A 27,729-nucleotide genomic window follows, 5' to 3' on the forward strand; every position below is an offset into this window, starting at 1 on the left:
CAACTTGTGGCAAGTGACAATCTGCATCTGGTGGCAGGTGACAATCCGCAATGTGTGGCAGGTGATGTGGCAAGTGACAATCAGCATCTGGTGGCAGGCGACGGTGGCAAGTGACACATTCAGCGCTCCCACTGATTCTGCATTAGGGTGAGTTGAACTATTTTTTTTTATATCCCAATGTTATGATAGAAATAGTGAGCTAAAATCTTCCTGACACCTTAACAACCATGGTGCCATGATGATGGAAGGGCCAACACCAGCCATTTCCACGATAAATTGCCTGCAAAAAACCTTAATTTCTAGCAGTGCCCCTCCCAAGACTAGACTATGGATCCGCCCCTGTGTGGGACGCAATCTGAATTCAGTACACAGGTCAATGGGGAATAGTCATTTATAATTAGATTGCTCACCTCTTTTTCTCCACATATATGGCTGACTGTGGACGCGGAAGCTGGACTGGCGGAGGGTCCTAGTACAGAGACCACACCTTTCGGTAGAATCTGACACACTGTAAGAAAAAACAAAATATAGGAAGATAAGACTAATAGTAAGACAGAGACCTGTGGGCATGGTTGGGTCAGATTTAAAAAGTGTAGGTGTTACATAATTAGTCAGGTTGAAAAAATAATCTGAAAAATGTATGTAAATAATAGAAAAAAATAAAAATAAATAGAAAACATCCATATATTCATTCATTTTCGTTTCATTAGTTTAATATATTTTTAGTTTTTCGGGTCATTCGTTATGATCGCGATTTGTAAATGCGTTCATTCGTACATTCGTAAATTCGAACATTCGTTCATTCGTACATTTTTACATTTGTACAGTCGTAAATTCGTAAAATCGTACATTTGTAAATTAGAAAATTCGGAAATTTGTAAATTCGAAGTTTGAAAATCCAAAAACCCGAAAATTCACAAATCTGAAATAGTAACTAACTATTAAATTATAGGTATTGTAATTTCCTTTCAAATTTGACTGTCAGTGAACGTAACAAATACGAATTTATCCGAAGTTACGAATTATCCAAAACGAATGCTGCATCTAAACAAATGGAGTGGAACAAATGAATAATAAATACTAATAAAAAGTTGTTATTATTATTATTGTTATTTATTATTATTAATTCATTACGTTCCATTCCGTTTTTTCGGATCATTCATAACTTCGGATAAATTTGTATGTGTTACGTTCACTAACAGCCAAATTTGAAAGGAAATTACAATACCTATAATTAAAAAGTTACTAGTAATCACTAATAGTTAAGTTATTATTAGTTAACTATTATTTCAGATTTCCAAATTTTTGAATTTACAAATTTACGAATTCACTAATTTACTAATGTACGAATGTACGAATGAACGAATGTACATTCATAAATTGCGAATGTACGAATGTACGAATGCCCGAATTTACGAATGTCCAATTTTATCGAATTTACGAATATTCGGAAAAAATTTGTTAAACAGGTTTTCGTTAATTCGGATATTCCCGAATTAACAAATTTGTTGAAATTCGTTAAAAAACGAACTCGGAACGAAACGAATTGCACATGCCTACAAAACAGAGCTTTTTTTCAGCCGATATGTGGCAGAACAGAGTTCCATCACCTCCGGCACTGGCCCTGTGCTTTCCGTTACCTACTTTCTATGTCTACAATTGACAGCGCTTCTGTTCAGGCGGCTCCACAGAATCCTCATTGCCCTCCCTTCCCCCTCTATCTCCTCCTAGCACTCCGCAGCGCTCTCGCTCTATTGCTGGCTGCAGAAAGAGCTCTGTGGTGGAGGTGAAGGCAGACCATCAATACTCTTCTGACAAGTTTGGACGAGGAGGGAGTTTGCTGACCAGTCTCGGAGATCCGGCCAGGAGGGATGTAACCTCCAGTAGTTTGTTCCAAAGGATGTTAATGGGGAGGTGGGCTGGCAAGATGTTTTGGGATTTTAGGAAGGTGTGATGGTGGCAGTGTGTCAAGTTGTTAGGGGGCAGGGAGGTGCGGAATTGGGGTGAGTGTGCAGCAGTGTGGTAGGCACTGGGTCTGTGTGTCTGTCTGCAGTTAGTATCAGTTGCTACCTCTATGCATGACCACTACCCAATGGCTGTGCAGTGATACAGCATTGAAATAGGGCTCAATCACACCCCATAAACTTCATACTATCTCCATTCCTCTCTCTGAACATACTACCTGCTGTCATACACTTCTCTCCTGAACATTCTGTTGCACTCCTGAATCCGGCACTCTGTATATAGCACACTTCGGAACTCTGTATATCGTGCACTCCTGAAATCTGCATTCTGTACATAGCAGTCTCTTGAACTCTGCACCCTGTACATAGCGCACTCCTGAACTCTGCGCTCCGTACGTAGCCTACTCCTGAACTCTGAAGTCTGTATGTAGCATACTCTGAAACCCTGCACCCTGTACATAGCGCACTCCTGAACTCTGCATTCCGTACATAGCACACTCCTGAACTCTGCATTCCGTACATAGCACACTCCTGAGCTCTGAAGTCTGTATGTAGCATACTCCTGAACTCTGCACCCTGTACGTCAGGGGTAGGCAACCTCGGCACTCCAGCTGTGGTGAAACTACAAATCCGATCATGCCTCTGAGATTCTGGTTAAAGTTTTTTCTATAGTGTAGATGTAAACCCTAATAACATGATTTTTAGTTTGCTAAAGCACTGTGTATCATAAACGGCTGCCATGTTTTTTTTTTTTTTTTTTACAATATATTTTTATCAAGTCTGGAGTATACAGGATCTGGAGCAGCTATGCATGATAACTAATCAGCTTCTATCTTCAGCCTGTTCATTTAAGAAAATGAAAGATAGAATCTGACTGGTTGACAAGTACAGCTGCTCCAGATTTTGGCTGCTCCAGGTTTTTTTTATAAATTCCTTTCATTGTTTTTACCTTTTCTGCATCTTAGTGTTGCCGATCTCCTGCAGCCTCTTTCAGTCTCTTTCTGTTGACATGCATTGGCTCTGACATTGGCTGCACATCATTGCTCTGTTCTGGCTTCCTGATACTGAAAACAGAGGACCATGCTCATGCAATGTGTGTTGGCACAATCACCTACAGCCTTAATGGGGGGTGCGTGTAACAGCATGACAACAGAGGAGCACAACTGGGAGACAGTTGTCACCCCATAACAGAAAGTGTCTAAATGGCATGATTATCAGGTATTAAAAAGAAAACTACATATTTAACAAGATTGCAAACTAGTTTTGAAATGACAGTAACACGTTACAACTTATCTGAGAATGTGGTGGTTGGATTTAGAGCTTCCTAATTGCAGTCTATTGAAGAAGCAGCTAAAATCAGACTGGTTGCCAATGATAACAATCCTCTTTTCTTGGTTGCAGTTGTTATAAGGTCCTCAACAGGCTTTTGTTTGCTTCAAACAGGTTCAGCATTCCCATACAAGTCTATAGAAGTGCAAAACCCACTTGAAGGTCAAATGCAGGTCAGAAAGACAACTGCAGGTCAGGTGTACCTGTCAATGAATTCTGAAGGATCTCAGAAGCTTCTCAAAATGATGTTAAATTGATGCCATTACACAAGTCTAAAGTCCATCGACACAGTCCTGAGGCTAGTCAAACACTTTACTATGGTGTACCACAACCATTGGTACTTAAAGTTACACTTTGCCATATTTGCCCAGGGGACTGGATATTATTATTATACACGATTTATATTGCGCCAACAGTTTACGTAGCGCTTTACAATGTAGAGGGGGGACAGCACAATTACAGTACAGTTCAATACAGAAGGGACTGTTCGTAGAGCTTATATTCTAAAGGGAGGGGGTGGTGGTACAAAAGGTAAACGATGCAGGGAATAATTTCATGGGGGGTGGCTCGGGGACAGTTGTTAGGTGGGTGTGGGATAGGCTTCCCTGAATAAGCGAGTTTTCAGGAATCTCCTAAAGGTGGACAGGTTAGGGGCAGATCGAATATACAGGGCAGGGAATTCTAGAAGATGGGAGAGGCTCTGGAGATGTCCTGAAGGTGAGCATGAGAGGAGGTAACAACTGTTTTTTTTTTTTTGTTTTGTTTGATATGTGTACACGTTTTGTCACTGTGGCGAGTAGGGTGTGGGTCCTCGGGCCTACTCTGAAAGTCTTGGGAAGGGGTGGACATAGGCCTTTTGGCTTGGTTCGCCCTCTCTTTTGGGGGTCTCCCTTCGGGGGAGCCCCACCTGTACTTGGGATGGTCTGTTTCAGCAGACCTTCCTGTAAACGGGGGGTCCGCCTGGTTTCGGCCAGATGGTTCCATTGTATAAGTACCTCAGTCCCTGTCTGGAGCCTAACGCCCCGGGAGGATCAGGGTAAGGTCTTTCCCTAGCGGAGGACTCTGAACACCCGTTGCACGTTTTTGTGTTTCACTCTTTATGTGTGTGCACTTTTTTTGGCACCGGGTGGAAGTTTTTGAGGTGTGTTTCACGCCACTGGCTTTTCAAAAAAAAAAATGAGAGGAGGTAACAAGGGAGCTAGAGAGCAGGAGGTTCTCGGAGGAGCGGAGGGGACAATTTGGGATATGATCTTATTCCAGGGCTGGTTATAACATACCAAGCCTCGGGAAAATAAATGGTGAAAAAAAAGCAATAGCAGGCTTAAATAATCATTTTTTGCCAATCAGTTTTTTCATGGAGTGGCAGGGCACTGTTCTTTGTCTACATATTTTGTGCTGAAAGACATCCCTCTGTTTCATCTCAGAAGGTTGGGAGGTTCCAGAAGGTTTCAGAAAATTGCTAAATGCATCTCCAATAGAAAGTCTACACTTTGCGAGCTAAATCAGTATGGTTCCTCAGAGATGTCATTAACTTTGAATGAATCTCATAAACGGTCGATTGTAAGCATACAAAATGGCTGCCTTTGCGGTGCAAAAATCACTGGAATATTGCTGGCTTCCTTCTATCATTACCCGCCACGGCGTTGCAGTGCCCCATAAAAGTCAATACACTTCACAGGCTTGACTAAACGTCAATGATTCATTCAGCATATGTATATAAACGCAGACATCTCTAGTGAAAGGTCTCCGTCCAGGCGATAATGTCTGTCTGTCGATTTTATTCACCTCATTAATTTCCCCTCAGTTTATGGCTCGTTTTTCTTCGTAGATTGCCGTGCATTCATTTCGCATCAGTTTTCAGGGCTGAGTCGTGTGTGTCTTTCGCTTGCAATGTAAAGCGATCGGCTCTTGATTAAACGCCGGGTTCTAGGTCACATTTGGTAATTAGGTCCTAGGCATTCTATCCTTGTTTCACCCATCTCAGGCGCCTCATGTAACGCTTCAGTAACACACGGGATATTGCCAGCGCATCCGAGACCACATCGCACTCATTAAGGCACAATGAAGAATACTGAATCATGTTTATGAAAATAACAGACAAAGGAAGGTTATTCCAAGACCCATAGGCCCGCTTAATATGGTAGTGAAAAGTGCAGTGGCGGTTTGCAAAATGGCGTTAGTGGCAGCAAACAGATCGGTAAGAACGGAAGTTTGATTGTTTGATTAAAACGGTTGCACTTTCCACATATGCATTTACTTTGTACTACTGTGCTAACTAATCCTGCAGATTTATCTCAAGTTCTATAGCTGCAAATGTACGCATTTTTTTTTAACATGATTCCAGCTAGTATAAAATCAATATTAATATTCTGTGCTACAAATCCCAATAAAGGACAAAAATAAATATGAGCTGCATGCTTGACATGTGTGTAGTAAAAAAAAAAAAAAATTGCCCCAATACATTTGGGCCAGATTCAGACCTTAGAGGTACAGTATGTAATGCAAAAATTGTTTTTTCTAGATTTGGATAGCATGGGGAGGAATTTGAAGTCTTACTGGGTTTTAACTGCTATCTAGGGGTCATTGGCTCCTGCTGCTGTCAGTGAGGGGGAGGGGGGTATAGCCGAGTCACGGTTTGTGTGTCTATGGACACACGAATGCCCACTTGCTATGGGAGCGTTGGTGGAGGGGAGGAGCCAGGAGCGTCAGCGGGGCACCCGAGAAGAGGAGAAACGGGGCTGCTCTGTGCAATACCAATGCACAGAGCAGGTAAGTATGACATCATAATATAAATGGTGCAGTGCACAATAAGTGCATAATGGAAACATATGATAGAGTCCACAGCCAGAGACGGCTTAAAAAGTTAAAATCCTGGTGTCAGAGATCCAAGAGTACAGGAACACCGATTCAACCAGTAAATGAGCCCACCACCAGCAAATTGATTGCTTTGCTCACCTCAAGATGTTGACCCCTGTAGCCACAGAAGGTCAAAAATCACCCTTTTCCCTCTGAACTGGGGAATAGATGTAAGTAGATGTAAACTGGTCTCAGCGGATAAGAAGCTCACCGTCATCCAAATACAATAAAGGTACAAAGGTAAGTCGGTTGTTGTTGGGCATACAGTTGTGCCACATCCAATGTTACAAAAAATGAAACAAAATCCCCTGGTGGCAGACTTTTAAGGCACAGAAGTTGAAAAAAATATTCTAATACGAAAAAGTATTTATTGAAATATGAACAATACAAAACATGTAATAAAAAGCACATAACAATGTGTTGAAGTGAATATTACAGTGTTAACATCCAAAACAGAATACAATATTTTGGATGTTTTGGATGACAACATCTTGAGGTGAGCAAAGCAATCAATTTGCTGGTGGTGGGCTCATTTACTGGCTGAATCGGTGTTCCTGTACTCTTGGATCTCTGACACCAGGATTTGAACTTTTAAGCCGTCTCTGGCTGTGGACTCTATCATATGTTTCCATTATGTCCCTTAAAAGTCCACCACCAGGGGATTTTGTTTCATTTTTTCCAAATACAATAAAGGGCATAAAAAATAATCAAAGTGCTCTCTGTATGGTAATGAAACTAGCGCTTTAATAGAATAAAACTTAAGATCCTTCGCCTTGTTTACCGCATATAAGACAGCATACACAGCCACCAAGCAGCTAATGAGATGGACGCGGTCTGAACGAATAGCAGCAGATGACGTCAAAGAACGTGGCTCCTCCTCCCGTATGCATTACGCCCTATGGGACTTTGTCAGCGGGGTGGAGCAACGGTGTCAACCGACATCTAATATAGAGCAATCGTGAACAAGGTTACGGAAGTGCTCAAAAACTCTACGCGTGCGCATTCCACAAAAGCATCCAAAGGACAGAATGCAGGGACTGCGCGCACCTATACAAAGGGGAAATAAAAATGTCCTCTCAAATGACATAAGGCGGGATCAGGGGTGTCAGCACAGCTGTAAATACCAACCTGTCATCAAAGTCAAAGATGATAATAATATGTTAAAAAAAAAAAAACACGATAATAACGCCCGCAGCTATCCGTTACCAAAGCCTAAAGAATTGATCCTATTTATATTAAATAAAAAAGCCATGTGAATTTTATAACCCATTAACCACTTGCTTACTGGGCACTTAAACCCCCCTCCTGCCCAGACCAATTTTCAGCTTTCAGCGCTGACGCACTTTGAATGACAATTGCGCGGTCATACAACACTGTACTCAAATTAAATTTTTATCATTTTTTTCACACAAATAGAGCTTTCTTTTGGTGGTATTTAATCACAGCTGGGATTTTTATCTTTTGCTAAACAAACAAAAAAAAATGGAAAATTTTGAAAAAAAAAATCATGTTTCATAGTTTGTTATAAAATTTTTGCAAACAGGTAATTTTTCTCCTTCATTGATATGCGCTGATGAGGCGGCACTGGTGGGCATGATAGGTTACACTGATGGACACTGATATGTACAGATAAGGCGGCACTGATGAGGACAGATAAGGCGGTACTGATGGGCACAGATAAGGCGGTACTGATGGGCACAGATAAGGCGGCACTGATGGGCACAGATAAGATGGCACTGATGGGCCCTGATGGGTGGCACTGATGGGCACTAATAGGTACCACTGATAGATGGCACTGATGGGCACTGATGGGCGGCACTGATAGGCACTGGTAGGTGACACTGATGGGCACTGATAGGTGGCACTGATGTACAGCACTGTTGATGAGGCACTGATTGTGGGCAATGATAGGTAGCACTGTGGGCACTGATAGGTGGCACTGTGGGCACTGATGGGTGGCGCTGGTGGGCAATGGTAGGCGGCACTGTTGTCTACTGCTAGGTGGCAATGGTAGGTGGGCACTGAGGAGCTGGCGGCAGCTCTCCATGATCAGGACTGATGTCCCTCTCACAGCCGCCGGTGATCAGCCTTTTTTTCTCCTCACGCTGCCAGCGCGAGGAGAAAAAATAGCCGATTACCGGCTCTGTTTACATCACATGATCAGCTGTCATTGGCTGACAGCTGATCACGTGGTAAGGGGTCAGGATCGACCCCTTACTCCGATCTGTGATCCAGTGAGTCTCATAGACTGCAGGAGGCGCACAGGCCGCTCGGTCACGGGAGGATGTCAATAGATGTACTCCTGGCAAAGCAGGTCCGCGCTGTAGCCGTCATTCGGCTATGGCGCGGATCTGAAGAAGTTAAAACTAAGAGTAAAAAGTAAATCAAATGATTTCTTTAATAAACTACCTATCCGAAATAAAACAATTAAGATCAAACTCAGTGTTTAATCCGAAAAGAACAAGTACTTTGGTTTAAAAAATCCAGAACAATTCTCTCTTACTTAATCATCCAATAGAACCCCCCCCCCCCCCTCCAGTGTTTATTCACTTTTTCTATACCCCAAAATTTAAGGCATCTAGGGTCCTTATTATGACACATCCGAAAATGTTTGGACACACTGTGGGACCTAAGACCTTTTTTAATGTTATTTGCATGCTCCCCTATATGTAAACTCAGAGCCCGAGTGGTCCTGCCAATGTATTGGAAGCCAAAATCACACTCAAGCATGTAGACCACCCCTTGAGTGCTACACGTGATGAGATCTTTGATCTCATAATAGAAATATAACATGTTTGTTATTTTAATTTTAAAAAATTGGAGCATGTACAATAACTTTAAAGCAGTCAGTTGAGCTGTGGTTCTACTGCTCCCCCATGTCTCACCTTGACAAGGACATGCAGCTGCTCAGGACTGTACACATGCCGCCAACATCATGGCTTTGTGGCCATGGCAAATGAAACTGCATATCACACTTGGCAGGCAGTACCGCTGCCAAACGCGACCCATTTAAGTGAATAGGGCTGCGCTGTAACCACCCCGCAACCACATGCAATGAATACAGTTGCAGCAAGGTGGGTTGGCATTTTCAGGCATAAAACAGGCAGCGGAGATGCAACATATCACCTCACCTCCTGTCAAGGGGAACCCTATTCTGTTTCTTTCCTTTTATTTTAAGGCACAGTACACATTAAAAAGGCAACATCAGGTTCCCCCAAAGTTCCAACCAGTTCCTTATCCAAGCATGCAGCCTGGGTGGTCAGGAAATGCAGGGCAGCAAGTGTGCAGCCCTCCCTTCCTCAACCACACCAGTCTGCATGCCTTTCAACATTAGGAGATGCCTTGCAAGGGGAGGCAGTCAAGCCTCCACTCCTTCCAAAGCACCTTGTCCCCATGTTGAAGGAGATAATAAGGGCCTCTTAACCAAATCCGGTTCCCAAAAAAGAATGGGGGGGGGCTTTTTAGGAATCTATAAGCCCCCTTATGAAAAAAGTTGGCTCCCAGATATCCACTCCCTCCAAGGGGAATGAGTACCATTTATTACTTATTCCCCAGTGGAGGGTACAAAAGGACACCAAAACCATAAAAAGTCCTTTAACAGCCAAAAAATATAAATAATGTCCCACGGTGTACACCCATCCTTAATCACATTGTCCAGCTGTGTAAATCTATTGTCAGTCATGTTAACTTCCTACTCTGCAATGCTTCCCTGCTGCCCCTGCATACTACCGCTGCTAAAGGACAGATCCCCAACCGCTAGAATGTAAACAGCCAAGGATCCTTGGCTCCGTCATTGGAAAAAAAAAAGACAATCTGCCACCTAGAGATGTTTCCCAGCTGCCACAATGACCTGCCTGCCACCCAACAATGTTTCTCTGCCGCACTTCCACCGCTAAATGTTATAATCCACAGAGCTGCTGTAATGTAAGCACCAGTGCTGGGGATCCCAGGTTCCACCATAGACCAAGTATGGTCATGCACATATTTGATCAAAGTTGTCTCCAAGGATTCCCAGAAGATTTTTTTTATATACAGCAGCCGGAGATTCGGACAGGAAAACGTATCCACTTTAGCTAAATTATTTTCCCAGTCCGCAAAGAGTGCGGGTTTAACTAGAACCTGAATCCCATACCTAGTTAGAAGCAGACTATGCTGCCTCTGCAAACACAGCAGACACATATCATTCCGATCTTGGTGTTTTAGACTCACCCGTTTGGGATTCTTCTCCATTCACCATCAGAGGTAGCAGCCGAAGCCCCCAAAAAAGGGCTCACTGCCACCTTCCTGGTAAATTGGGCAAAAATTATTGGAAGGGAACTCTTCCATACCCGCCATCATCTACCCATTGACCTACAACTGATTGAGTCAGTCCAGCACAATCTCCAACACTAAAGTAGTAAGAAGCAGGGGTGGCTCGGAGGCTCTGAATGTACTTTATCCAGCATATGTCAGGCTCAAGCTGCACATTCATCACAGGCAGAAATAAAAATGGGTGTCTACATTTATTGTGAGTGATAACATGTGACATGGTTTATATACGGTATGGTTAACATTATGACATTTACTGTATTCAGATAATGCATTGCCAGTTCTTATGCCCCGTACACACGATTGGACTTTCCGACAACAAAACCGTGGATTTTTGTTCGAAGGGTGTTGGCTCCAACTTGTCTTGCATACACACGGTCACACAAATGTTGGCCAACAATTACGAACCTGGTGACGTACAAGACATATGACGAGCCGCTAAAAAGGAAGTTCAATAGTCATGTGATATCTCCATTACGAACGTTAGTTTTACAAGACCGAGCGCTTCCGGCTCGTACTTGATTCCGAGCATGCGTGTTTGTACTTTGGACTTTTGTACGACGCACTTGTGCTATTGCTCTCTACTTCTGTCCCCATATCGGAGTTAAGAGATTAATATGATGACATCACTACCAGTATTCTGCAAAAAAAATGGACATTATGGGAGAAATACAGACTCAGCCTTTTTTCACTAATTTGAATTTAAAAATGCTATTTATCACAGCACACAGCCGGAGCACCTGTAACCCAGAAATCTGTATAATACTTAAGAGATTATCATAAAATCAATTTGACAAGGTAGTCTTTCACAATTTCTATTCCTGGTCTCATGCATCAGCAATTTAGACTGGCAGCACATTTCCTATCATATATGCATGTATAATATATGTGAAATTAAAGTACGTTGATTTCATAGTCTCGTCAGCTGCAGAATGCTTCTAACACAGTCCCTTATATTAAAAAAGAAACTCTACTTTCCATAACAGGACTCCTATACATTCCAAAATAACTTTACTGTAAACCATATGCATATTAATAGGATTTTATTCAATATCAAGCTAAACTCTAGGAAAACAGTTTACAATATACAAATAAACACTACATTATCAAAAGTATTGGGACACCTGCCTTTACACGCACATGAACTTTAATGGCATCTCAGTCTTAGTCCGTAGGGTTCAATATTGAGTTGGCCCACCCTTTGCAGCTATAACAGCTTCAACTCTTCTGGGAAGGCTGTCCACAAAGTTTAGGAGTGTGTCTATGGGAAGGTTTGACCATTCTTCCAGAAGCGCATTTTTGAGGTCAGGCACTGATGTTGGATGAGAAGGCCTGGCTCGCAGTCTCCACTCTAATTAATCCCAAAGGTGTTCTGTCTAGTTAAGGTGAGGACTTTGTGCAGGCCAGTCAAGTTCCTCCACCCCAAACTCGCTCACCCATGTCTTTATGGACCTTGCTTAGTGCACTGGTCCAAATCATTTGGTGGAGGGGGGGTTATGGTGTGGGGTTTTTTTTTTTCCCCTTATTTTTTTTTTTAGCCCCTTATCTTTAGTGAAGGAAACTCCTAAGGCGTCAGCATACCAAGACATTTTGGACAATTTCATGCTTCCAACTTTGTGGGAACTATTTGGGGATAGCCCCTTCCTGTTCCAACATGACTGCCACCAGTGTACAAAGCAAGGACCATAAAGACATAGATGAGCGAGTTTGGGGTGGAGGAACTTGACTGGCCTGCACAGAGTCCTGAGCTCAATCTTTCCTCCCAAAGATTTATAATTTAGTCCATCCAAATCTGAGAGATACAGATCTGCTATTTAAGCTCCCATTTTTTCTACACCAGTCCAGTAGGAATCCTACTTTGAACTATCGTGATGCAACTGCCATAGCTGCGTTTGGCGCAAAGGTTGCGGCATGGTCCCATTGACTCCAGTGGATGAGTTTGATAAACAGTGCCATCAGTCAAACTCAACATGCTGGTAAAATTGTCCCATCGTGAAGCAAAGCATTTAAGCCAAGGCAATGATATCGCACCCCTTCAACTGCCATGTAAATTTAGAGATAGATGGTTAAAAAGGTCGATCAACCCTTAGCCGTCTACCGTTAATATTTTTTGTAATATTTTGTGTTATTGTCATTACATAAACACAACTATATATTCAAGTCAGACCAGCTAAATCAGACATCTTGGAATCGGCTATTTCCTGAGTGTATTCCTACATCAAATAATGCATATTTAATTATAATCACCTGCAAAAAATACGATCATCTGAGCAGGTAGGTAACCATTTATTTTAAAACGATATCCCCAATTTTATGGACTTTAGGGGAATAAACTGGAGCTGCAGTTAAAAACAAATACCTGTATCCCAACCCCCTCGCCCTCGTAAAATAGGATTACAGACCTCAGAGGAAGGCATGATCGACTTTAATTGCTGCGCCTTTCCCAAGGTCAGACAAGATTTATAGATTGCATTGTTCTTGGTGGTACTCTGAAAAGTCACCCATGTGCTCGGCCTGACCATAAAAAAATACGCATGTGCCAAGCAGAATTTGGCCTTGCCAAGAATGGCCAATAAAGTCTATACCTGAGTTCTCTAATGCTATGCTAATGCTTTTACAAGTAATAGCAAGGACCTGGGAGGTCCACATGTTTTACAATTCCACTTTAAATGGAATTAAAAAATATTTTTGGGGTCAGTTTTCTAACATTTGCTTTGTTACATGCAGGGCAAGACAACAGGTTCATAGTTACATAGTTACGTAGTAGGTGAGGTTGAAAAAAGACACATCAAGTCAAAGAAAGTCCATCAAGCCCAACCTACATGATAATGTATCCCTCTCCAGCAAGAAATATTTCTCTCTTTTGCTCCCTTGCCATTCTGATCATTGTCTGCAAGCCAAGGAAACATACAAGTTGCAGCTTACAAAGGCCCATGGACAGTGCACAGGGAAAACTGAAAGTAATCATTTCCCCAAAAACGATGGTGAAAATGTAAAAATGCCACCATTTTCGTGAAATGCGTTGGATTCATAGAGAAGGTGATGTTGAGGTGGTTTTGGTGATTTTTAAAGCTCCACAATAGGCAGAAAAATAAAAATTATACATAGTATGGGGGCACCCTGCACACTGCAATGCCCCGTACACACGATCGGACTTTCCAACAACAAAACGTGGATTTTTGTTCGAAGGGTGTTGGCTCCAACTTGTCTTGCATACACACGATCACACAAATGTTGGCCAACAACGTAGTGAAGTACAAGACGTACGGCGAGCTGATAAAAAGGATAGTGATGCGTGATTCCGAGCATGCGTGTTTGTACTTTGGACTTGTGTCCGACGGAATTGTGTACACACGATCGGAAAATCCGACAATAAACATTTGTTGGCGGAAAATTTGAGAACATGCTAGCCAACATTTGTTGGCGGAAAGTCCAACAACAAATGTCCGATGGAGCGTACACATAGTAGGACTTTCCGCCAACAAGCTCACATCCAACATTTCCCATCGGAAAATTTGATTGTGTGTATGGGGCATAAGAGTTAAATGCTTGTGAATTCTAGGAGTAGAGGAATAATGGGCAATACATTATTCAATGCTTCCAAAGGCTTTTGTAGGGGAGATGTGAGAGATTGACTGCTTGGCTATTTGGTTTACAACTAAACATTTTAATACATAACAAAGAACTCCAAGAGCCAATCAGCCGTGCTGTAGTGTAAGGATGTTGCTAATAGGAGGAGAGAGCAGACTGACAGAGCGTAGAGCTCACTTATCTGCTGCCTCTCCCTTCACTGTCCAATCAGAGGCTGGGGGTAGAGCGACAACCTGTAAAAGTGAAACAGAAGCTGAGCGAGATAAGGGCCCCTTCCTTGCTAGATCTAATAGTTTATGCTGTAGTCGCTCAGGTGCTAACACCAGACATGCTGATAAGGGTAGAGAGCAGAGTGACAGAGATTAGCTCATTAGTCTGCTGCTGTTCATTCACTGTTTAGTCGCATGACCGGATAGGCTGAAACGCAAATAATTTGATGGTTAAAACAGCTCTCGTATATTTAGATGTTTGCCTGGAGTTCATATTTATCGTGCAAAATAGACCATGAAGCTCCAAGTTCTTAAGATTTTTTAGAGCCTTTCTTGTGATGGCCAGAGTCTGCTGGCTGGGTGATTGGGCTGTAGCATAGAAAGACATTGCAATTTTTAGCAGCACTGATCTCTACACTGTAAAAAATATTGTGCTGGGTCTACTCAAAAAAATTGAGGCAACTATTTGCATCAGCTTTTTAAGTACTGTCAACTTAACTTATTATTGTCTGACTCAGACTTTTCATGTTTTCAACTTTGTTGTTTTAAGTAAAGCCAACTCAATTTTTTTCAGTTTATAGTTCATAGTGTTTTAAGTTAGGAATTAGGGATGAGCACATTCGACTCGAACATCGGGTGTTCGCCTGTTCGCCGAACAGCGAACAATATGAGAAAGCTGCCGGAACACTGTTAAAGTCTATGGGACACTAACATGAAAAAATCAAAAGTGCTAATTTTAAAGGCTTATATGCAAGTTATTGTCATAAAAAGTGTTTGGGGACCCGGGTCCTGCCCCAGGGGACATGGATCAATGTAAAAACATTTTTTAAAAAGGCCCTTTTTTTCGGGAGCAGTGATTTTTTTAATCCTTAAAGTGAAAAAATAAAAATGAAATATTCCTTTAAAGATTGTGCCTGGGGGGTGTCTATAGTATGCCTGTAAAGTGGTGAATTTTCCCGTGTTTAGAACAGTACCACAGCAAAATGACATTTCTAAAGGAAAATTTGCCTGTGTCCGGGCAATATAGATAATACTCATTGAAAAAAAGAGCATGGGATCCCCCCCCTCCCCCCAGTCCAATATCAGGCCCTTTGGGTCTGGTATGAATATTAAGGGGAACCCCGAACCAAGATTTTAAAAAACAATTGCGTGGGGGTCCCCCTAAAATCCAAACCAGGCCCTTCGGGTCTGATATGGAAATTAAGGGGAACCCTGCGCCAAATTTGTTTTAACAAAATGGCGCAGGGATCCCCCCCAAAATTCATACCAGACCCTTCAGATAGATTTAGGGACTTTTATTTTTTTAATTGTTTTTACTGGTAATGGGGGCGTTCTGTGATTTTTAGCGGGACTGCGACATTGTGGCAGACAAATCTGACCCCAATTGACACTTTTTGGGGACCAGTGACATTATTACATTGATAAGTGCTATAAAATGCACTGATTAATGTATAAATGACACTGGTAGGGAAGGGGTTAACACTAGGGGGCGATCAAGGGGTTAAGTGTGTTCCCTGGGTGTTTTCTAACTGTAGGGGGGGTGGGCTACCAGGGACATTACAGAGATCACTGTTCCCGATCACTGGGAACCGTAGATCTCTGTCATGTCATCTGGCAGAATGGGGAATTGCCTTGTTTACATATATAAACTAAACTAAAATGTGTGTGTCACTGGCGCAAAACCTGTTCTATCAATCAATATAAAAGTGATATCTGTAGCTGCTGCATCCAAAAAATTCTCGAGAGAAAAAAATTAAAAGTGCTATGTGTGTGGATGCGCTGCTCTCATTTGTACTCTCTTTCCTATCTATGTGTATCCTATCTGTTAGACATAATCTTATTCACCATCCACCTATATAAATACATCACATTAAGCAACAACCATATGCAAATTATATAAATCATATAAAAGTCCGGTGACATGTATCACATGATAATAAAGTCCCTTCATATATGCTTGCAAATCTTCCGTTAGTTTGCCGTGATCGGCGTGCTCTTGTGTTTAATCAATTTAAAGTGACTTAGTGCTTCACCACCACCTGTGAGATTGGCCACTCACCAGATATTTCTTTAAAACTGCACCTTTGGTTCATTCATAGGGATAACCACTCCACTCAAAGGGAACTTCTCCAATAGCTATACTAGGACCTTAGTGTTCCTCATAAAAATGGATGAAGACAATCATCGCACAATAACGTTTAAAACCTTTATTTTATAAAACATAGAAAAACTATGCACTCACATTTCCAAGTGCCATTAAGCCGGCACAGAGCTTTTCCAGCAGTTAGGGACGGGTGGGCGCTGCAGCCCGGTTCGCCTAGTGTGTGCTGTGTTGCCTCCGTGTGCCGCTTGCGTTCCCCCCTTGTGTCCGTTCGCGTCCTCACCAACCACGCTCGTTCCCGGTCACGTGGGTACAAAAATCTCCCAGCAGCCTCTACGCGTTTCGCATTCCAATGTGCGTCATCAGGAAGCTCATACTTTACATATGCAGTTCCCCGTTCTGCTTCTGTACACCCCAATTGCGGGTCACCGGCAGACATCAAGTCCACCGGACTAGTCTCCTGTGCAAACACCGACGTACACCTACGGCGGTTTGCGCAGGAGAGCCGACCTGACGCAGTATAATGACGGTGGCTGGTCGGCAAGCGGTTAAAGTGTGAACTTTTGAAAATAGATTCCCCACCTCTCGCTCTAAAAAGATCTGAAAAACTTCAAAGGTATCTTTTAGGTTTTCAGGGTAGCTCAGGCTAAAAGCATAAATGAGAGTGCTATATGAAAAAAATACACTATACCAATATGCTTAGTATTTAAGCTTAACAGCTGGTGGTCCCTCACCCTTCATCCTGGTTGCGTTCTGCCACATGCAGTAAGCGCAAACTTTGCATGCGCACAAGTGAGTTGTCCCAATAGGTGTATACAACGGACGTACAGTATGTCCATTTATTATAAATAAATGAATCTGCAAATAAAATAAACATTTTGGATGGTATGTTAAGCAACTTTTAAAGCATGCGAATGATAATTTGTTCAATGTTCACTCCTACCTTTCAATGACATCGCATGGCTTTGCAGTGACTTGGAAAAATTCTTGTCACTGGTGGCGCTCTTTTGTCCTAATGGGCCTCAAATGTATGGGAACTGCCTTGTGCAGGCTTTCAAATTTCCAAAAGATGTCAAACTCTTTAAAATATACAGCATCAAAACTCGCCTGGTTGCACGTTTGTCAAATATATGTGTCCCAAATGAAAAGATCAATGAAAAGATCAATATTGGTAGATATTGGCCCCCTCCTGTGTAACCCCTTATGGATTTCTGCTTTGGTGCACTGGGTTGGCTGTACACGCTCATTGTGATTTAACCTAGTTCCTGCTATTCTAACATGAACCTCGTACATTTTTCCTGAAGTAGGGTGCAGTTGGTCTAAGAAGCACATAGAGAATCTAAAATCGTCCCATTAACTAATTATATTTGTGAAATTAGTAATACTGATATGATAAATGAGACCAGCCATTCTCAACTAGGGTTCCTCCAGAGATTTCTAGGGGTTCCATGAGTTGTGGCTGATTGACCTTCCATTTGATTAGGGATGAGCCGAACACCCCCCAGTTCGGTTCGCACCAGAAGCTGCGAACGGACCGAAAATTCGCACGAACGTTAGAACCCCATTGACGTCTATGGGACTCGAACGTTCAAAATCAAAAGTGCTCATTTTAAAGGCTAATTTGCATGGTATTGTCCTAAAAAGGGTTTGGGGACCCGGGTCCTACCCCAGGGGACATGTATCAATGCAAAAAAAACTTTTAAAAACGGACGTTTTTTCGGGAGCAGTGATTTTAATGATGCTTAAAGTAAAAAAAAAAAAAAAGTGAAATATTCCTTTAAATATCGTACCTGGGGTGTGTCTATAGTATGCCTGTAAAGTGACGCGTGTTTCCCATGTTTAGAACAGTCCCTGCACAAAATGTCATTTTTAAAGGAAAAAATCTCATTTAAAACTGCTTGCGGGTTTAATGTAATGTCGGGTCCTGGCAATATGGATGAAAATCAGTGAGACAAATGGCATGGGTACCCCCCAGTCCATTACCAGGCCCTTTGGGTCTTGTATGGATATTAAGGGGAACCCCGCACCCAAATTAAAATAAGGAAAGGTGTGGGGCAACCAGGCCCTATATACTCTGAACAGCAGTATACGGGCGGTGCAAAAAAGACAGGGACTGTAGGTTTGTTGTTAAGTAGAATCTGTTTGTAATTTTGAACGGGTACATTTTTAACGTGTTTAGCTCCAGCCAAAAAATCTTTTTTAAGCTTTTTGGAAAACATAGGGAAGGGTTATCACCCCTGTGACATTTGTTTTGCTGTCTGTCCTCCTCTTCAGAAGATTTCACCTCACTTTTTGTCCCAATGACAAATGTTTTTTGAAAATTTGGGGTTTTTTGTGGAACAAGGATTGGAAAGCATCAGTGGAAAGGAGAAATGTTTTTCCCATATTAACTCTTACAGGAGAGAATTTCCCTTCCTAGGGGTAGATTTCATCTCACTTCCTGTTGTCTCCTTCCGTTTGCAAGTAGGAGTCGTTTGTAAGTTAGATGTTTGAAAGTAGGGGCCTGCCCTATATACTCAGCAGAAATTTGGGCCTTAGGTGTTGTTGTGGCCACAACACTGTAAGCCCTCACAGGGCCCTGCTGTGAAATATTAGATCAAGAATTGTAATTACATGCCCCTGTTGAACAAGGGCAGAAAAATTGGGCCTTTGGTGGTGGTGGTGGTGCTGGTGCCACAACACTGTAAGTCCTCACTCGCTCTTGGTGGGTGCAGAAATGGGCCCTGCTGTGAAATATTAGATCAAGAATTGTAATTACATGCCCCTGTTGAACAAGGGCAGAAAAATTGGGCCTTTGGTGGTGGTGGTGCTGGTGCCACAACACTGTAAGTCCTCACTCGCTCTTGGTGGGTGCAGAAATGGGCCCTGCTGTGAAATATTAGATCAAGAATTGTAATTACATGCCCCTGTTGAACAGGGGCTGAAAAATTAGGCCTTAGGCACTGGTGCTGGTGCCACAACACTGCAACCCCTCACAGACACTCTAGTTGGAACGCAGGAATGAGCCCTGCTGCAAAGTATTGCATCAAAAATTGTAATTACACGCCCCTGTTAAACAGGAGCAGAAAAATTGGGCCTTAGGCACTGGTGCTGGTGCCACAACACTGCAACCTCTCACAGATACTCTAGTTGGAATGCTGAAATGAGCCCTGCTGCAAAGTATTGCATCAAAAATTGTAATTACACGCCCCTGTTAAACAAGGGCTGAAAAATTGTGCCTTAGGCACTGGTGGTGGCGCCCAGAACCAAAAATGTTCTTACAAGCTATCAGCGTGATGATTGAGGAGGAAGAGGATAATTTCTCAGAGATAGTCACTCAGCATCAGTATAGGCAGTCTTTGAAGAGATCTGAGATTTCAAAAAAAATTATTCGGTTACATCAGCATCAGGTGCTTGGTAGCTGGTGGTGATCCAAGACTGATTCATTTTTATGAAGGTCAGTCGATCAACCGAGTTGGTGGACAGACGCACCCTGTGATCGGTTACAAAGCCTCCAGCAGCACTGAATGTGCGTTCCGAAAGAACGCTGGATGCAGGACAGGCCAGTAGCTCAATTGCATACTGTGCAAGCTCTGGCCAGTGATCCATCCTCAAGACCCAGTAACCCAGAGGATTTTTGGTGGGAAAGGTGTCCAAGTCAGATCTTGCCCCTAGGTATTCCTGCACCATGTAAAACAGACGCTGGCGATGGTTGCTGGAACCGATCATACCTTGGGGCTGCAGACCAAAAAATTGTCTGAACGCATCGGTCAGACGGCCACCTTCTCCACTGCTCCTTCTTTGACTGACCGAAGCCTCAGCAACACGTTGTCCAGAAACAGGAGTTTGTAACCTCCCAGTCTCTGGGAACGCGTTGCACAGACCTTTCTGCAAGGCCTCCCGAAGATGTTTCATCCTCTGCTCCCTCTGCGATGGCAAGATAAGGTCCGCAACCTTACCCTTGTAACGTGGATCAAGGGGGGTTGCCAGCCAGTATTGGTCCTTCTCCTTGATACCACGAATACGAGGATCCTTACGCAGGCTTTGCAGGATCAGGGAGGCCATGCAGCGTAGGTTTGCTGAGGCATTCGGTCCGGAGTCCTCTGGGTCACTAAGGACGACATGGTCTGCAGCCACCTCCTCCCAGCCACGTACAAGTCCATGTGTTTCTTGGGACTGATCCCTTAAAGACTGCTGCTGATGCTGAGTGCCAGGCTCCACCTCCATACTGACACAATCTTCCTCCTCCTCCTCCTCCTCTTCCTGTGTGATCGGCGGGCACGCAGGAACACTGTCTGGATAAAGGGGGCCTTGAGAGCTAAGGAAGTCCTCCTCTTCCTGCCTCTGTTCTGCCTCAAGTGCCCTGTCCATTATTCCACGCAGTGTGTGCTCCAACAGGTGGACAAGGGGGACAGTGTCACTGATGCATGCCCTGTCACTGCTCACCATCCTTGTGGCCTCCTCAAATGGTGACAGGACAGTGCATGCATCCCTGATCATGGCCCACTGGCATGGGGAAAAAAAACCAAGCTCCCCTGACCCTGTCCTGGTGCCATAGTCGCACAGGTACTCATTGATGGCCCTCTGCTGCGTGTGCAGCCGCTGTAGCATGGCCAACGTTGAGTTCCACCTGGTGGGCATGTCACAGATTAGGCGGTTCTTGGGCAGGTTAAACTCCGGCGGAAATGCACACAGACTTTCCTGGCCTGCCTCAGGACATCCTATAAGCCCGGGTACCTGCCCAAGAACCGCTGCACCACCAAGTTAAGGACGTGAGCCAAACAGGGCACATGGGTCATTTGTCCCTGTCGGAGGGCAGAGAGGAGGTTGGTGCCATTGTCACAAACCACCATTCCTGCCTTAAGTTGGCGTGGTGTCAACCACCTCTGAACCTGCCCCTGCAGAGCTGACAGAACCTCTGCCCCAGTGTGACTCCTGTCCCCCAAGAACACCAGCTCAAGCACCGCATGGCATCTTTTGGCCTGCGTACTTGCGTAGCCCCTTGAACGGCTACGGAGCACCGCTGGTTCCGAGGACAAAGCACAGGAAGAGGCCATGGAGGAAGAAGAAGAGGAGGGGGTGGAGGAGAGAGGTGTGTCACAATCATTAGCATTTTGGAGGCGTGGTGGCGGAACAACCTCCAACACTACTGCACCTTGTTCTGCATCCTTCCCAGCTGCCAGCAGAGTCACCCAATGCGCCGTGAAACTTAGGTAACGTCCCTGTCCATGCCTGCTGGACCATGAGTCAGCGGTAATATGCACCTTACCGCTGACTGCCCTGTCCAGCGAGGCATGGACATTGCCTTCCACATGCCGGTAGAGAGCCGGAATCGCCTTCCGTGAGAAAAAGTGGCGTTTGGGTACCTGCCACTGAGGAACTGCACATTCCACAAACTCACGGAAGGGGGCAGAGTTTACCAACTGAAAAGGCAGCAGTTGAAGTGCAAGCAATTTTGCCAAGCTAGCATTCAACCGCTGCGCATGTGGATGGCTGGGAGCAAACTTCTTTCGGCGGTGCAGCAGCTGGGGCAGGGAAATTTGCCTGGTACAATCTGACGTCGGTGTACCAAAAGCAGATTGCCCACAAGTATTTGGCTGTGACACACCTAATTCTACACCTTCATTCCTCTCAGTGCAGGTCTCAGAGAGGACTGAAGGTATAGTGGGGTTGGAGATCTCAGCTGATGAGGAGCAAGGAGAGGTCCTCTTTGTTCTTTGGTGTGGGTCTTTTAGATATGCTTGCCAACGAACTGCATGGCAGGTCAACATATGTCTGGTCAAGCATGTGGTACCCAAGCGGGAGATGTTTTGGCCACGCGAGATACGCTTGAGACATATGTTGCAAATAGCAGTGGTGCGATCTGATGCACTCGTCTCAAAAAAGGCCCACACCAAAGCACTTTTTGAATAACGCGCAGAGACTGCAGCGCCGTGCACATGTGGAGCTTTGGGGTGTGATGCAGTCAATGTGCTGCCCTTAGGCTGGCCCCTGGAGGGCATCCTGCCTCGTTGGTGATGTGCCGCCTCCTCCTCCTCCTCCTCTTCCTCTCTCCTATCAGGCACCCACGTTGAATCAGTGACCTCATCATCCCCTCCCTCCTCATCACTGCAGCAAACCTGGCAGTATGCTGCATCAGGGGGAGCATGACTGCCAGATTGCTGTCCTTCTTGGGCACCCCCTCTGTCCGTGCTCATGTTACTGCCTTTATCGAGCTCAGTATCATCATCAGAGCCTTCCAAATGCTGGGCATCCTCCTGGAGCATGTACCCAACACTGTGGTCAAACAGTTCGAGGGACTCCTCAGGAGGACATGGTGGGGCTAGGGAAGGAGTCACTGATGACATTGAGCCGAGGGAAGAGGCCGCTGCTTTGCCAGACAAAGTACCCTGGGCATGGGTGAGAGAGGATGAGGAGGATGAGGACGGCTTGGTCATCCACTCGACCAAGTCTTCCGCATGTTGCGGCTCAACATGGCCAGCTGCCGAAAAAAAGGCCAAGCGTGTCCCACGGCCACGTGCTGATGAGGATGCACCGTCTCCACGACCAGCACTAGACACAGAGCCTGCTTGCCCTCTCTTATTGGCTTGTGACTGTCTGCCTCTCCTTCTTGGCCTTCCAGACATACTAATGGCCTGTAGCTGCACTAAGCTGGGATATATATATATATATATATATATATATATACTGATACTGCAGCTAGCAAAATCAACTGCCTGCCTGTAGTATGAGAATACCACCAACCTTCTATAGGTAGCTTTAGCTGAACACTGTGCAGAGCTCGCAAAAAACTAACTTGTAGCTTTTTTAGCTGCCTGCGGTAGTGATAGGATCAGGAAAACACCACCAACCTTCTACAGGTAGCTTTAGGTGAACACTGTGCAGAGCTCGCAAAAATATAACTTGTAGTTTTAGCTGAACACTGTGAGCAGGACGCACTGCACTAACTTGTAGCTTTAGATGAACACTGTGCAGAGGTCTCACTACACTAACTTGTAGGTTTAGCTGAACACTGTGAGCAGGACGCACAGCACTAACTTGTAGTTTTAGCTGAACACTGTGAGCAGGACGCACCGCACTAACTTGTAGGTTTAGCTGAACACTGTGAGGTGGATGCACCACACTAACTTGTAGTTTTAGCTGAACACTGTGAGCAGGACGCACAGCACTAACTTGTAGTTTTAGCTGAACACTGTGAGCAGGACGCACAGCACTAACTTGTAACTTTAAATGAACACTGTGCAGAGGTCTCACTACACTAATTTGTAGGTTTAGCTGAACACTGTGAGCAGGACGCACAGCACTAACTTGTAGTTTTAGCTGAACACTGTGAGCAGGACGCACCGCACAAACTTGTAGGTTTAGCTGAACACTGTGAGGTGGACGCACCACACTAACTTGTAGTTTTAGCTGAACACTGTGAGCAGGACGCACCCCACTAACTTGTAGGTTTAGCTGAACACTGTGAGCAGGACGCACCCCACTAACTTGTAGTTTTAGCTGAACACTGTGAGCAGGACGCACTACACTAACTGTAAATAGTCTAGCTGCCTGACTGTGGTACTAATAGGATCAAAAGAACACCAGCAATTTTCTTTAGGTAGCTGTAAATACTGTAACAAGACAAGCCTGCCTGTCAGTAAGAAGATAACAGGAACGGATCTAGCTGAACACTGTGAGCAGGACGCACTGCACTAACTGTAAATAGTCTAGCTGCCTGACTGTGGTACTAATAGGATCAAAAGAACACCAGTAATTTTCTTCAGGTAGCTGTATATACTGTAACAAGACAAGCCTGCCTGTCAGTAAGAAGATAACAGGAATGGATCTAGCTGAACACTGTGAGCAGGACGCACTGCACTAACTTGTAGCTTTAGATGAACACTGTGCAGAGGTCTCACTACACTAACTTGTAGGTTTAGCTGAACACTGTGAGCAGGACGCACAGCACTAACTTGTAGGTCTAGCTGAACACTGTGAGGTGGACGCACCGCACTAACTTGTAGGTTTAGCTGAACACTGTGAGCAGGACGCACAGCACTAACTTGTAGTTTTAGCTGAACACTGTGAGCAGGACGCACCGCACTAACTTGTAGGTCTAGCTGAACACTGTGAAGTGGACGCACCGCACTAACTTGTAGTTTTAGCTGAACACTGTGAGCAGGACGCACCGCACTAACTTGCAGGTTTAGCTGAACACTGTGAGGTGGACGCACCACACTAACTTGTAGGTTTAGCTGAACACTGTGAGCAGGACGCACCCCACTAACTTGTAGGTTTAGCTGAACACTGTGAGCAGGACGCACCCCACTAACTTGTAGTTTTAGCTGAACACTGTGAGCAGGACGCACCGCACTAACTTGTAGGTTTAGCTGAACACTGTGAGCAGGATGCACCCCACTAACTTGTAGTTTTAGCTGAACACTGTGAGCAGGACGCACTGCACTAACTGTAAATAGTCTAGCTGCCTGACTGTGGTACTAATAGGATCAAAAGAACACCAGCAATTTTCTTCAGGTAGCTGTAACTACTGTAACAAGACAAGCCTGCCTGTCAGTAGGAAGATAATGGGTTCGACTCGAACACGAAGCTCATCCCTACATTTGTTGATGCCTGCATAGTTCCGGGGCTAACGCCACTTAGCAGAGCCAGCTGGATGACACCAATAATCTTATTAGCTGTCTACAAGGGAGACATTTTGACATCCACTGTAAAGGAGCCATTTTTCCCACTGACCCCAATGAATTGGTTTTGACAGGGGTTCCTTAACATTATGAAAATTATTTCAATGGTTCCTCTAAAGCAGGCGTGCCCAAACTTTCTAAACAAAGGGCCAGTTTACTGTCCTTCAGACTTTGAGGGGACCAGACTGTAGCTAGTGCAAGTACAAAATGCCCTGGTGTCAATGGGTGTAAACAATGCCCCATCATTGGTAATAATGGGAGGAGTAGTGCCCCATGGTTGGTACCAGGGGAAGGAATAGTGCCCCATCGTTGGTGTCAGTTGAAAGAACCGTGCCCTGCTGTTGTTGTCAGTGGAAGGAATAGTACTCTATCATTGGTGTCAATAGTAGGAATAGTGCCCTATTGTTGGTATCAGTGACTGGAATTATGATCCACTGTTGGGGTCAGTGGGAGGAATAGCGCCCTTAGGGCCAGATAAAGGCAAGCAAGAGGCCACATCCTGCCCCTGGGCTGCAGTTTGGAGACCACTGCTCTACAAAAAAAAAGGCTAGGAAAAGCTGCATTAGATGAGCAGATTGTTTATTAGGTAGATATGAAGGTTTACAGGGGAATGTAATGGACATTGTGCTTACGGTAATGTCTATGGGTGGTGAATACCATTTATAACGGTTTATAAAGATGTTGTAGTAAAAATAAATTATTGCAATATTTACCGGTGATATGATTTATTGGGTACCACATACAGCCCCCAGTAGTTTTGCAGATATTTGCACAATTATGTTTACGGGATGTCGGTGCGCCCTTAAAGGGATTATATAATTTATCCATACTGCTATATTTTACTGTTGAATATTTTGAAAACTCAATTCAGTAGGTGACATTGTGATAAGGAAATAACCTCAAATTCAGAATGATAGCTACAGTGAAGTCCCAAGATTTATTCCATAAGTGCTTTTCAGAAGACACCGTAAGTATTCGATCAGCAAATTAGATAGCATGTCTGATTTCACAAAGTTCAATCTTCTTCTTCTACATTGTATAAGCACATGAAAGTACAGTGTACCCTAAACCTTGGCACAATTTTTTATGCTTGAGCCAGATAAAGAGTAAGCACCGAAAATACTTCTTTGAATTTTAATTAGATGAATGCCTTTTGGCAAGGTTTCTAAACACACCTGATAATATGAGAAATTGGATGATTTTACTACAAATTATGTTTACTAAAAGACAGATGTACTAAAATGAAAACATGATCCTCATTATTTTGATGGATGGCATGTAAACTAATTATCTTTGCCTTGTTAAACAGTTTGGGTCAGCTACACAGTCCTTGTCTAAGGGCACAAGTCATTTTTTTCTGAACAAGGATACATTATACCATCCTAAGTGGTAATGCAACTGCCAGATATAAAAGTGTCCCTACCTAATGAGCCTCTCGCTGATGTTCCCGGACACACTCAGACCTTGATATATTCCATGTTTCTTGTGGCTAAAATCACTATGGGGACTGCCTGAAAGAAACCAGTTGTAGAGCTGGCTGTGATGAAATGTAAACTGACATGGACCATGCTTAATGAAAAGCTGGTCAGCATTCTAAAAGATCAGTCTTCGAGGTTGGACCTGGTTTGGGATCCTTGGATTAGATACCTTCAGCTTCCTGTTGACTAAAGCATGCTAGTGGTTGGAGTGGGCACTCAAACGGGCTCTACATACTTTATTTTTCTATGTTTTTTTTTTTTCTGTTCACTTCTCTATTGTTCTTTTTTCTTGATTATATCTGGATATTTTGAGAGTACTATTATATAGTGCTCTTCAAGTACCTTCAACCTACGTCGGCTGGCTGGTGGGTTATGGAGATAGTGAGACTGCTTTTGTTATCTTAGCCCCTGCGTAGGTTTGTTGTATACTATGGCAGAGTTATTTCTCGCTACATTGAAATGTTATTTCCCCCTTTTGACCTCTGTCATATGTCTATAATGTCTTGGTGTAATAGCTTGATTTCTTTATTTTATGTCATCTGATATTTGATATATTCCACCTGCGTTGTGTGTGTCTTACTTTTTCTGCGATATTACAGTTTGTTTATTCCTTTGCTCTTCTTGAAAATGTAATAAACACATTGACACAAAAAAACTGGTGGCATAGCTTTCTTTCAGCCACACTTAGCTTATTGTGACTGGGCAGGGAACAGAGGAAGGTCATCACATCAAGGGCTCCAAAAAGTTGTAAAGACTTGTTTATGGATCAAAGCCTACCCCACTTTGGCTAGAGTGGGGAAATCAATTTTCCAATGAATCCTACTCAATTTTATTCAACTTCAATATCTCAGCTTCAATATCTCAACTTCTCAAAGTTTGACTTCCTTAATATGTTCATGAAAAAACAGACCGTCACATTTCATGTGCAAGCTTGAAGTGTTTGCAGTCACCAACAATGCTCAACATAGAAAAGGGTTACAAATACAATACATTTCACTCTTGTAGCCATAAGAGTAAAAAGAAAATTGAAAGAAAAAAAAAAAATAAAGTAAAAAAAGTAAAAATGGTCACCTTACACCACAGGTTATAGTGAACATGACATCCTTGGATCTTCTTAATAGGACCCTGAAAATGATCGTGAGCACATATCTCACATTTTCTGCGATATTACAGTTTGTTTATTCCTTTGCTCTTCTTGAAAAATGTAATAAACACATTGACACAAAAAAA

The 27,729-nt window shown here is 43.6% G+C and overlaps 1 protein-coding gene across 2 annotated transcripts in view; it reads right to left on the minus strand.

The window, feature by feature from the left end:
• The window catches only part of GRIK5 (glutamate ionotropic receptor kainate type subunit 5), a 591,069-nt gene that overhangs the window by 252,161 nt on the left and 311,179 nt on the right, over positions 1-27,729 (minus strand). For both annotated transcript variants that reach the window (XM_073602012.1, XM_073602011.1), the window contains exon 4: positions 411-508. In XM_073602012.1, the coding sequence (XP_073458113.1) occupies positions 411-508 (98 nt within the window). The remainder of the gene's footprint in view (positions 1-410; positions 509-27,729) is intronic.

This window comes from Aquarana catesbeiana, linkage group LG10 (genome assembly GCF_042186555.1).
Source record: "Aquarana catesbeiana isolate 2022-GZ linkage group LG10, ASM4218655v1, whole genome shotgun sequence".
NCBI classification, from domain to species: Eukaryota; Metazoa; Chordata; class Amphibia; order Anura; family Ranidae; genus Aquarana; species Aquarana catesbeiana.